Source organism: Ornithorhynchus anatinus, chromosome 16 (genome assembly GCF_004115215.2).
Source record: "Ornithorhynchus anatinus isolate Pmale09 chromosome 16, mOrnAna1.pri.v4, whole genome shotgun sequence".
NCBI classification, from domain to species: Eukaryota; Metazoa; Chordata; class Mammalia; order Monotremata; family Ornithorhynchidae; genus Ornithorhynchus; species Ornithorhynchus anatinus.
Genome location: NC_041743.1, coordinates 45379357 through 45392120, shown reverse-complemented (window position 1 = coordinate 45392120; position 12764 = coordinate 45379357). Strand labels below are relative to the sequence as shown.

Genomic DNA, 12764 nt, shown 5'->3' with positions numbered 1-12764 from the left:
ACAAACACACGACCTGCGACACGGAGAAAGATGCAGACAGAACCCCTTTACCGCCGCGTCACGGGTCGGGGCAGGCACTCACGCTTAAGTATGTTCCTCTGCTCCAACTCTTCTGCTGTCGGTCTCTGACTCAGCCGCCTAAGGAAGTACGGCAGAGAAGGGGAGAGAGAGGAGTGAGCTTAACCCACCTGCCTTCAGTGGTCCTTCAAATGGAAGAATTCCTTTCTCCCACTGGAGTAGCCACTCCATTCCCACGAGCGCATGACCTTCCCAGAATCTCAGGGGAAATGATGGGATTTCATTTTAACTGGTCACTGTGGCCACTCTGGTTGGGACCAGGCAGGCCTTTCCAGACCCTTTCCCTAGGGGGACCTGAAGGCCAGGACAGAGCCCTGTTGAATCCTCTGGAGGAGGGAAATGGGCATTCAGCAGCGGAGAGGAGGGCAGCACCCCAAGGACCGGACCAGGGAAGCATCCCCGCATACCACCCCTCCCCAGCTCCCTACCGGATCAGTGTGTTGCCAATCTGGTGCCGGATTTCATTCCATTCCTCCTTGCTCTTTCGGGGCCAGGAGCTCAGTTCTGGGGCCGGGTCACTGGGCCTGCTTAGCTTCAGGGCCAGAGTGTCTTTCCTCTTCACTTTGTTGGCCAGTGCACCTGGGCCAAAGAAAGGGAGTGACACACATGCTCGGGCCAAAGCCACCTGGTCTGGCGCATCGCTCTCCGCTTACTGGACTCCCACCAGTCCAGAGGCAGGCACTCCCTGAGTGCTGGGACGAGGGAAAGACAGGGTGTCCACACACCCCTACCCCTCGCTGGGATGAGGGTAGCCCCTTAACCCAGCCCCCTCTCAGACCGAAACTGCCTGAGCAGACCGGGGACCCGCGATGTCTCTTCCTCATCTTGGGACCCCACTTCCCCAAGCTCCTTCTCTCTCTGTCTCCGTCACCACCTCCCGCTCGCCCACCCCCCGGACTCCTGAGCCACGGAACCATCAGGATGTGACTTCCCTCTCTCCGTAGACAGTTTGACAAAAAGGGAACGGTGTAGACTACAGCCCCTTGCCAGTGGCTTTCCCCACATGGGGTCCAGCCCCTAAACCGATCCTCCTGGCTTCCCCAGCCCGTGGGCCCATAGTGCTGGGAACCAGGAGAAGAGGGAAGTGCAGGCTCCTTCCCCATCGGTCCAGGAGAACAGGAGCCCTGGTTCTACAAGACACACACATACACACTTTGGCACACACTTACTGTTTTGGCTTTCATCTTCATCTTCTTCATCCCTGTACAGGACAGGCCCCTCTGAATCCGAGTCACTCTCTCTCTGCTCCTCCTCCCCGGCATCCTCCTCCTCCTCTTGCAGACTCTGTGGTAGGAGTTTGGGGATGATGGTGACAGACGGCTCTTCTCCAATATACACCGATGACGGATGAGTTCGCCGTCCTTCCTCAGGCTCCTCCTCCTCTTCCTCCTCTTCATCGTCTGGACTAACAGACCAACGTAATCAGAATCAGGGAGTGGGATACAAGGCAGAAAAGTAAGCAGAATTTCTGCTGGGCAAGGTGTGCCCACTTCTGTTCTCCCTCAGCTCCAGGAGGGCCTGACGAACAGTAGGAAGTCCTGACACTCTGAGGCCGGAGACGGCCCCAGGCAGGGTCTGGAGGGGTGGGCGCTGAGCCCTCGATGATGGTTACCCTTTCTGTTGCTGAACCATTTGAAACAACTTCCCCTCCCTCCCAAATCCTCGCTCTTCAGAAACAGGCACAGGCTGCTGGGGAGGAAGGGAGGGAGGGACCCGGAGTCAATTGAACAGCCCTGCCCTGGGCGGCTGCGAGACCTGCCTCCGGGGAGCACAGACCTGACGGGTTGTCTTCTCGTCCCACCGGCCTCTAGGCCAGCCCCAAACTTCCCTCCCTCCCAGCCTGACCCAGTGCCATCCCCTTGGAGAAGGAGATGGCAAAGGCAAGGAGGGCAGGGAGGGCGTTTCCCCTATCTGTAACTTATTTTACTGCTTGACTCCCCAACGACGGAGAGGCCAGAGATCTTCATTGTATTTCCCAAGTGCTTAGTACGGTGTGCTGCACCCAGCTCATGCTCGATAAATACCATCGATTATTTGACTGAGACGGGGAAGAGAGAGAAAGGAGGTGGGGAGCAGAGAGGAGGAGGAAGGGAAGAGAGGGAGAAGAGGAGAAAGACAGGAGGTCCGCCTGACGGCGGTAGCTCAGAGGCACTCACACTTTGAGCAGCTCAATGGTGATGGGCAAGGACACAGCCCGCCCCAGGGAGGAGCTGTCCTCTCTAAGGCTGTCGCTGCTCTCGAAGAGCAGGGAGTGGGCCCGGTGGGAGCCTTCCAGGGGCGGGGTGGCCGGCAGGGGGCTGCTCAGGGCCTGTTGGATCCGGATGTGCAGGGGGAGGTGGGCCAGGCGGTGCGGGGCGGGCTGCTGCTCCCCGAAGCCCAGATCCGACTTCCACTTGGGGACCTCCGGAGCCTGGTCCTCCGAAGGACACTCAGGGGAGGGGGTCAGCTCCACCGACGGCACCTCTTGCAGAGTCTGGGGGTAGGGGAGTGAGGTGCGCGGGGGCTCGGGAGGTGTGTGGGAAGGCAATGGTGGGGAAGGGGACGGAGGAGGGATTTTCGGCCCCGGGACTGAGACGGGCCTGCTGCCACGCTCTCTTTCTCTCTGGTCGCTCGGGCCTCTCTGGGAGGTGGGTGCCGGGGCAGCTGAGGGCAGAGCTGGGGTCGGGGCTGCGGTGGCCGGGACGCCTCTCTTGGGTGGCAAGGGTGGAGACGGCTTGCTGAGCAGGGAGCCACCGGGAACCGCTGATAATCGCTCCGCTGGAAGGGAGAAAGGTGCATTGTCAACCAGGCCCCTGCCTGTGGCCCCTCAGTCCCATCCCAGTGGCCTCCAACCTCCCTCCTCCAAAAGGCTCCTCGGGCCACCAGCTTCCTGAACCCCATCCCAGCCTCCCTCCTCAAACCCACGTCCCAGCCTCTCCTTTGCCACTCAGCAATCTCAGATCTCATCCACCGTCCCACCACCGCAAAAGGGTGCTCCAGCTCAGAAACAAGGTCCAGAGGGGGGAGTCTCGGGGACTCGCCCTCTTGGCGCAGGCCAGGCTGGCACTAGGGGCCACCGTCCTGGTCCCCGAGCCCGGCCCTTGCCTGAGGGCAGCTGGCACGTTTCTGGCCAACAGGATTCCTAAAGCCAGATCAAGGGAAGGTGGAGCAGAGTCCACATCCGACTCTGCTGCTGGCTTGCTGGGAGACCTGGGGCCAGCCCCCGATCTCCCTGGCTTTCTGCTTGCCCTCTTGCTCTAGAACTTCCCCTCTAGACTGTATGTCCGTTAGGGGCAGGGAACATGTCGGCTAATTCTGTTGTGTTGTACTTCCCCAAGCACTTAGTACACTCCTCTAAGAACAAAACTTATAGTGAGCGCTCAATAAATAAGCACTTAGTATACTGTTCTAGCACAAAGCACACAGTAAGCGCTCAAAGAATACAATGGACTGATTGATATAGGACCTCTGAAAGGCCTTGGGAAGCTAAGTGACAGAATGTGTCACTATCAATCAATTCTATCAATGACAGAATGAAGCGTGTCGAGCTCAGAGCGGTGGTGGTGATAGTAACGATAAGGTGAAGTCAAACAACTCCATCCTGTTTACTTCCACCTGCAACTCGTCCTACTCTTGCTGAATTCTAAACCAGTTTGTCCGGGTACCAGCCACCGCGGCCCACCCAGCTCCACTGGCGCCCATACCGAGTGACTACGCAGTCGTCTCCTTCAGCCAAGTCACTGGCAGAGACTACCACAGCCAGGATGGCCTGAGCCATCTCCCTTCCGACTGACTCACCACTAGCTACACGGCCAGAACCACCTGCTATCCCGCCCAGCCTGCTATGCCTGCTTAAACGAGGCCAGATGGGCTGGAGTGAAATGTTCACTGGCGCCGGCTGAAGGAGGAGCCCTTTGGGAGTAAGCCAATACCAGGTCCCATCTTCTCCTCCAGCCGGGACTCTCCTGGGCACATGTGCCTGGTGTTGGGGAGAGGAGGCAACCTGCCAACCGAAGCCTGAGGGGGCTGAAGTCAGGGCCGCCTCAGGCAGCTCAAGGTCAAGATTCCTGCCATTCCGGGCCCATTCCCTCCCTCGACACTGCCGAGCTGGCGTCCCTGGAGGAAAACCCCCCACCTGGCTAGGTGGATCGGGAATGCCGTGAGATTCAGGCAGAATTGATTAGCACAGGGCCCCTGCCCTCCAAACCCCACCCGCCTGGCTGTTCGCTTGCTGTCCATCCACCCACAGGGCATGGGAAACGAGTACCTGCAACCCCGGCTCCAGCCCTGGTGGCTTAATAGGTCTCGGGCCGATTCACCGCTCCCGACGCTCGCTGACTACTAGTGCTAGGGGTGGCCTGACCCCGAGCCCAGTCTCAGCCCGAGGAATGTGGGGGACCTCAGCCTCCTGACCCCAAGGGGCTACAGCAGCAGCAGAGCACCTGGGTCGTGGAACCCCGGGGCCACTCCCCAAGGCCCCAGCCAGATGCAGTTATGCAGAGAACCTGTGGCCAGCGGTCTCCACTCTTTTTCAGTTTCAGACCCCTCGGTAGCCCCTACCATCCTCCCTGGCCACAGGCCAGGCCGGGAGAAAGGGAGATAAATAAATAAAATAAATTGTGGTATTTGTTAAGCGCTTACTATGTGCAAAGCACTGCTTTAAGCACTGGGGGATACAAGGTGATCAGGTTGTCCCACATGGGGCTCACCGTTCTTTTTTAATCCCCATTTGACAGATGAGGTAACTGAGGCACAGAGAAGTTAAGTGACTTGCCCAAGGTCACACAGCTGACGAGTGGCGGAGCCGGGATTAGAACCCGTGACCTCTGACTCCCAAGCCTGCACTCTTTCCACTGAGCCACGCTTGTTTAAGGAGGCTCGGGGATGTAGTTCCCTCACACAATGCTGCCGGGATGGGCAGCAGAGCCAGTGGGGGGCACCTGAGGAGGCGAGCAGGGTCAATGGGGGAGTAGCCTGAAGCTGGGGAGATGGAGAGGCCACGGGGCATGTATGGGACGGGGAAAGAGAGGCCTGTGTGAGAAAATCACCCCCAGCCAGGCTGGCAGATCCATGCCCAAACCACCTCCAGATGCGGGCATTCCAAGTGCTGGCTGGCACCCCTCGGTTCCCCTGGGGGCGGGGGGAGAATGTGTGGCACGTGGGATGGGGACCGGTTTAGGGATCAGAGGAAGGGTAGAGTGAAAATTGTACAGTCTCTCTTTGCCCCTCCCCATAGGGTGGCCCAGGGGTCCCCGATCCTCGCCGCCATCTCCCTCCCAAGGCAGCCTCATTCCCCTCCAAGACCACTCTGATGCAAGCTCCTGAACGCACCAGACCCTGGTGGCCCACGGTCTAGGGCGAGTCCGGCGCACCCAACTTGGGTGGCCCCAGTCCCTCCTGGCACCACCGAACTGAAAGCTCACCAGCCCTTGGACCCCAACAGCTGTCCCTTATATACTCTGTCCCTAGATGATAAACTTCCTGTGGGCAGGGACTGGTCTCCTTACCCCACTACTCTCAAGCCCTTAATAGAGCATTCTGTATCCAGGAGGTCCTCGACCGATTGACCGAACTGACTGTGGCAGGTTGAGACAAAAGAATTCGACTCTTTGGAGGGGTGATGGGCTCAGCAAGACTCCCTGACCCCATCCCTCTCTTCAGGCCCCTCAGCGAGATGGGGATTACCTGCCCCCACCCTAGGCAAAGTCAAGAGTGGCAGCGCCGCCCTCCGGGGAATGAAACTGGCCTGGTCGGGCCATGGGCACCGTGGAAGCACCTACCGATGCTGGGGTTGCTGTTCCTGTTGGCCGGCTTCGGGGGAGGCACAGGGGGCTGCTTGGAGGGGGCCGTGGGTGGCAGGCTCAGGGTGGTGTTAGAAGGGGCGCAGGGAAGGGCGGCAGGCAGAGTCCGGGGGGCCGGGGTCGGGGCGGCGAGGCTTGAGGCAGCAGAGGTGACAGCAGGTGCTGGGCAGGAGGTGGAGGCAGAGGATGAGGAGACAGAGGAGGTGGACGAGGAGGCAGAGGAGGCGGTGGCAATGGGTCTCGGGGCGCTGCCCGCGGAGGGGTCGTCCTTCCCCGGGTCGTTGCTTGTCTCGTGAGAGGAGGACAAAGGCCTTTTGGGCAGGAGCAGAGGCTGCTTGGGGGCGTGCTCTGGTCCGGGCTCCACTTCAGAACTGGGCCGACTCCCAGACGAGCCTGGAAAGAGGCCTATGGTTTTTGGAGGAAGGAGACTCACCAGTACAGCGGTAACACAGTGGGATATGCCCCAGGGTTGACGACCCGGGACGCTCGCTTCCCCAAACCACCCTCATGCCCAATTCTTCTGTGGGGGGCAATGTGAGGCGGCAATCAGGCACCACTGCCACGGGGCCGGCAGAAGACTAGAGCCCGTCAATCCCATGCCGCTCCCCGTTTGGTTCTGACGCCCCGGTGTTGGCGGCACCTCCCGGGGGCCCTCGAACAAGACCGGCCAGGCCCAGCCTGCCCTTCCCCTCACCTGGCCTTTTCCGTGGCTCCGGGGCTGGGCTGGGCTTCCTGAGGGTCACTGCCGCAGCAGCATCATCTTCCAGCTGTCCCAGGGTGCCCAAGGGGACCATGTGGCCATTCTTTACTGTGGTGGAGCTGAGCTTGACCGAATCCTCGCCGCCTGCCAGGAAGCAGAGGTGAGGGCCGAGATCCCGGGGATGGATGGATGGACAGACACACACATATACACAAACACACACGCGTGTGCAGGGCATTTTGTTGGGGAGAAAGAAAGAGCGGGCAAGCGGGAGAAAGAGCGCCAGCAGTGCCTTGTGATGACTGGACTGTGTGAGCTGGTTTTCCAGCTGGGCCTGCCGGCCTTGAACTGGGAGGAGCCTGGGTGGATTCAGAATGACCTTTAGCCCCCAATAGGGAAATAAGCGACTGTCTGCTGGGCCGCTGGCCTCAGTGGGTGAGGGCGGGGGTCATGGACTACTTTCTAGACTGTAAGCTCGTTATGAGCAGGGACAGTATATGTTACACTGTTATGTTGTACTCTCCCATGCACTTTAGTACAGTGCTCTGCACACTGTAAGAGCTCAATAAATATGACTGACTGTCTGGCCCTTTGGGGTGCTCAAAGCATACTGTCACTTCTGCCCACCAGTGCTCCCTCCATGGGGCAATGGGGGAGACGGCCCCCAAGGCTGGGTCCACTGGACTTCCAGATTTGCTCATAATAATGTTGGCATTTGTTAAGCGCTTACTATGTGCAGAGCACTGTCCTAAGCGCTGGGGTAGATACAGGGTAATCAGATTGTCCCACGTGAAGCTCACAGTCTTAATCCCCATTTTACAGATGAGGGAACTGAGGCACAGAGAAGTGAAGTGACTCGCCCACAGTCACATAGCTGACAAGTGGCAGAGCCGGGATTCAAACTCATGACCTCTGACTCCCAAACCCATGCTCTTTCCACTGAGCCACGCGGCTTCACTTGCTCATCCCAAGTGTCTGAAAAAACCCAAGCTCTTCAAAGCCTGTCCCCTCCCAGTCCTCATTTGTCCCCTTAAAATCCCTACCCCCGAGCTCAAAATGACAAGTCGGCCCCTCTGCTTTTGCCTCTAGAATGCCCAAACCTGCCAGCAGTCCAGCGGTCCCAGGGGCACCCTGTCCCTCGGTCCCAACCTCCAGCTGCTCTGAAAGGCTCTCTCTTCTAGCGTCGTTCTCCCCAGTGAGACCGGAAGCTCCTCGATGTCACGACTGCTAACTCTACTGTACTTCTCCCCTCCCCCGACCAGCGGCACCGAGTATAGTGCTCTGCATCCAGTGAACGGTCAATTCTAATGACTGATTCAAATGAGCCACATCCAGCCCTCCTTCCACAACCCCACCCCCAACCCACCCATAGGGAGGATTTCAATATAGGAGACCCCACCCAGCTCTCTCCCTGTAAGAGGTGAGGAAGGGTGGCCAGGAAGTGGGAGAGCTGAGGAGGGCAAGAGTGATTCCTCATCTCTTTAAAAGAGCCAAACGCAAAGGAACTGAGTCACCCTCCTATTGGAACCATTTCCCTTCAGCAAAGACAGGGCTTCCTGGAGCCTGAAACCAGGGTCAACTTCAAAGCCCCACAGGGTGGATCACACCAAAGCCCCACCGGGGGATGGGGGCGGTGGGAGAAAGGCCCCAAAGCCCCATGGTGGGGGGGTGCTGTTCATTCCCAACTTACTCGGCTCGGAGTCTTCTAAAAGCACCCCCCTCTTGACCAGCTCTTCTCTCGGCTTCCGCATGGAGATCTTCCTCTCTAAAACTGAGAACAAATTGGAAAACCACACACAGATCAGGACGGGGTTCGGCCCGACTCTTCAGCTGCTGGGGCCTTGGTTGGAAGAATTCAGGGGCTCGAGTTCCTCTTTGCAGAAGGAACCAGAGAAGGAGAGGGGGAGGAAGCCTATAGAGGCAGACAGGGGAATGGCTGTGGGGTGGCTGGATGGGGGGAAAGCAGGAAGGAGGGGGAGGGCCCAGGCACTGCGCCTGGGGCAGGACCCCTGCTCCATGAAGAACCATTTCTACAGCCTTCTGGATTCTGCACCTCAGACTCTTGGGGAAGGGTTTCCAGGGGTCTGGGCTGGAAGCCATGCACCTGAGCTAGGTAAAAAGAGCAATGTGAAAGGGCCAAGTCTGGGGGCCAGCAATGGGACTTCTGGCCGGCTGTGGCAGCAGCTATGGCCCCCACAGGAGTAAACTCAGATTCCTTAGCCACTTGGTTGTTTGCATCCTGCTCAGGGAGTAGAAGAGGGGGCAAAGGGAGGACAGTGGAAGGCAAGTACAGAGAGCACTGGGGGTCACTTCCCCGACGGTAAATGAGAGGACGAGACCCCGCGCCATACTGGGGCTCCTACCTTCCGAAGTCTCCTTGAACTTGTCACTCCGTTTTTTCCGCCATTTCCATGGCTTGAAGATCTTGCCGAAGCCGGAGAACTTGCTCTTCCTCTTGGTGGGCGGCGTAGTGTCCCCCGACTCCCTGCCGTCCACACCCATGCCCAGCTCCGGCCGGGGTCGGTCAGCCTCCTCCCCTGCGGGGCCACAGTGGAGAGAGAGCGAGAATGGTCAGCGGTGACCTAGCCCATGACCTTCCCTGCCCGAGGCTGTTCCGGCTGCAAATGGGCAGGACTGAGTCAGGGGAGGGAACCCTCCAGGGGCACGGGCCACCCAGCCCCATGCCGTCCCTGGGGAGACATTCTCGAGCCAGGTTATGGACATGGCTCGGGCAGGCAGGCCCTCCTAGACATTGAGCCCCACCGGCTGGGTAGGACACAACTGCAGCAGCTTCTGCTCCTGGGAGGAGGGGGTGGCCAAGGGGAGAGGCAAGGACAGTGGGAAGACAGAAAGGACCCCACCTGAGACTGGGCAGAAACACTCCTGGAGGAAGCCACACTCAAAGTCTGGGGCCCAGACCTGGGGGGCGGAGGTGGCGGCCACGCTGGCTCTAAAGGCAGACTCTCATGGAAGAGGGGAGGCCCAAAAGCATGCAGTAAGGGAAGATTCAGGCTTATCAGGTTTGTTTGGAGAAATTCTCACTCCTGCGGGCAGGGGCCATGAACAGAGAAGAGGGAAGAGCAGAGTCACCCTCCCCTGCTTCTCTGCCCAAGCTTGCTGCCCAAGGCAAGCAGGAAGAGAGACCGGACTCACAGTCCCAAACTTCCGGCCCCAATTTTGGCCGCTGGCCCATGTGAGCTCCAGTTTTCCTTGTTCTCAGAAAGAAAAGCAGCTCTCTGTTGCCCCAGCCACATCACTGCCCTGTGGCCAGTGCCCCAACGCCGAGGCACTTGGAGATGGGCTTTAGCCCTGACCTTAGGAACTCCCAAACTCCCGAGCCACAACTGCCTAGCCGGTCTCTCCACTCATATAATCTTTCTGCGAATGTTAGTTCTGCGCCACTGCCCCATCGAGCCTCAGAAGACAGAGGCACTGGTGCACTGCCAGGCAACCACCTCAATTAGAGGGCAACCACCCATCACAGCCACTGAAGCCGCTGCAGTTCTAATTCCCTCTGGTGAAGAGCTATCCACACCCTGTGAACATCTCCAAGCTTGCCTGAGTTCCAGATGCCCTACAAGGGTCATCTGTTCAGAAGGTATCATGGGGAACAGACATTTGAGCCAGGGGACGAACCATCTCCACCCTGCTCCAAGCACTTATCCTATCCTTATTTGATTATTCCTCCAGCCTCCTTGCTGACCTCTCTACCTCCTGTTTCTCCCCATTCCACTCCAAACTTCACTCTGCTGCCTGTTTCATTTTCCTACAAAACCGTTCAGTGCATGTTTCCCCACTCAAGAACATCCATGGTTGCCTATCCACCCCATATCAAATAGGATCAAATGAATGGTATTTACTGAGTGGTTACTGTAAGAAGAGCACTTTATGCAGCACTTGGGAGAGTACAAAGTTGGTAAACACGATCCCTGCCTATCAGGAGCTTACTGAAAACAGGAAGAAACCAGAAGTCCTTACCGTCGGCTTTAAGACCCTCAGTCAGCTCTCGTCCTCCTACCTTACCTTGCTGATCTCTACAGCCCTGTCTGCACACTTTGCTCTTCGAATGCCAACCAACGACTGTCCCTTGATCTTGCCGGTCTCACTGCCTTCCTTTTGTTTACATTCTTCCTCTGGTCTGGAACTCCACCCATCCCCGTTCATATATGACAGTGCACCACTCTCCTCTACTTCAAAACCCTCCTAAAAATCACATCTCCCTTTCCCGACTAAGCCCTTATTTCCCCTACCAGTTGTCCTCTGCTTCACCTGTTCACTTGGAGCTGTACCCCCTATGCGCTTAAGATTTATCTGACCCCCCAGGCCTATAGCACTTATGTATAAAACCTCATATTCTGCTAATTCCCTTGTCTGTAAATTATTTTAATGTCTGCCTCTAGACTATAAGATCCTTGAGGGCAGGGATCATTCATTCTTTCAATTGTATTTATTAAGTGCTTACTGTAAGCAGAGCACTGTACTAAGCACTTGGGAAAGAACAACAGAACAAAAAGCAATAACAATCCCTGCCCACAATGAGCTCACAGTCTAGAGACGGGGAGACAGACATCAATACAAAAAACTAAAATTACAGATATACACATAAGTGCTGAGGGAGTTTTGGGGGGGTGGCGGGGGAGGAGGAATCACGCCATACCAGCCACTGTATTATACTGCAGGGTTTAGAACAGAATTCAATTAAGTGCTAAATAATACAACTGATTGATTACCACATGGGGACACCGGGATAGGCGTGGTTTAAATTCCTCTCTGGGAAAGACCAACCGTGACCCAAGCTGAACTCTGGGCAAACGCAGCAGAGACGCTGGATATTTCTCTGTACTCCACGTACTTCCCCACATATTCCCTCAGAGATTGCTTTCTAAATCTAAACCAGAATGAGTTGAGCCTAACAGTATTAATAATAATAATAATGTTGGTATTTGTTAAGCGCTTACTATGTGCCGAGCACTGTTCTAAGCGCTGGGGTAGACACAGGGGAATCAGGTTGTCCCACGTGGGGCTCACAGTCTTCATCCCCATTTTACAGATGAGGGAACTGAGGCACAGAGAAGTTAAGTGACTTGCCCACAGTCACACAGCTGACCAGTGGCAGAGCTGGGATTCGAACTCGTGAGCCCTGACTCCAAAGCCCGTGCTCTTTCCAATGAGCCACGCTGCTTCTCTTGGCTGTGGGGTGGTCATCGCCAACTTCTGCCCACCCTCAAAAGTTTCTCTCCCTCCCCACTAGCTGTGCTCTTCCCCACCCCGCTCCCATGATTCTAAAGCCCCTCTGATCCTCCCTGCCAAGGACTCCCCGACCCACCGCAGCCCCGGCCCCAGTCCCAAGTAGTCCCGGTTCCAGTGGCTCACAGCTCAGCCCCACTCCCAGATAACTCTCTGCCCCTGCCCAAGATCAGTGGCTTCTGTGGAAGACATATTGGGACCACCGTCGTTGGCTCTGTAGGAAGGGAGTGCCCGATGTCCAATCAGAGCCTCTTTCTCTAGACCGGGAGCCAGTGGAGCCAGGTATGCCGGGGACCAGGAGCCAGCTGATGGCAGGTATTTGGCAGACAGATGCATAGTTGACAAACTCTGACCCTAGATCCCACTGGACCTTCCCCCTCACCCATCAGGCCTCCCAGGAAAGGGGTCTGGCACTGGGGGCCGATTTGCCCAGAGAAAGCAACTGCCCCAGCAGAGGAAGGGCATCTTGGGCACTCAGAGATGAGGCTGTGGGTTCTTGGGGACACAGCAAGGGGGCCCGCCAGGTCAGGGTGCTCAGAGCTGACTCTGGCCTGCTGGCACCCTTCTCCACCCTTCTGTCTGAACAGGGAGACCAAGCACCAGTCGGAGGAAGCGTCGCAGGTGACCGGACCGCCTGTCGCCCCAGGCTTCCCAGGAATGGAACCACCGAGAGGGCCCGCGGGGAGCGGGGAGGGGAAGCCGAGCTCCTCTGGGCGGGGTCTCAGGACTGAAGATGGTAGATACTGGTCTCAAGTAGGTGGAAGGAGAGAAGGAAAGAGTCGGGGCGGAGAACACCAACCTACTTATAAACATGACGGCTGCTAGTAGAGGAGACCCTCAGCCTCTTTGGCCCCTTTGGCCGGGGCCTTTCCTCCAGGAGGTCAGCTGCCAAAGAAGAAAGGGCTGCTGCTGTTTGCTCCAGGTGCCTCCTCCCACCAATGGGTTGTGCAGGCACTGAC

General features: G+C 57.5%; 1 protein-coding gene across 4 annotated transcripts in view; it reads right to left on the bottom strand.

The window, feature by feature from the left end:
• PHACTR4 (phosphatase and actin regulator 4) overlaps positions 1-12764 on the bottom strand; it is a 50932-nt gene that overhangs the window by 6116 nt on the left and 32052 nt on the right. For 3 of the 4 annotated variants that reach the window (XM_029080929.1, XM_029080928.2, XM_029080926.2), the window contains 8 exons: positions 8922-9095; positions 8249-8329; positions 6553-6702; positions 5838-6263; positions 2235-2835; positions 1248-1483; positions 507-657; positions 83-138 (listed from right to left, as the gene is read on the bottom strand). In XM_029080929.1, the coding sequence (XP_028936762.1) occupies positions 83-138; positions 507-657; positions 1248-1483; positions 2235-2835; positions 5838-6263; positions 6553-6702; positions 8249-8329; positions 8922-9095 (1875 nt within the window). The remainder of the gene's footprint in view (positions 1-82; positions 139-506; positions 658-1247; positions 1484-2234; positions 2836-5837; positions 6264-6552; positions 6703-8248; positions 8330-8921; positions 9096-12764) is intronic. The other variant, XM_029080927.2, reaches the window with a different exon arrangement.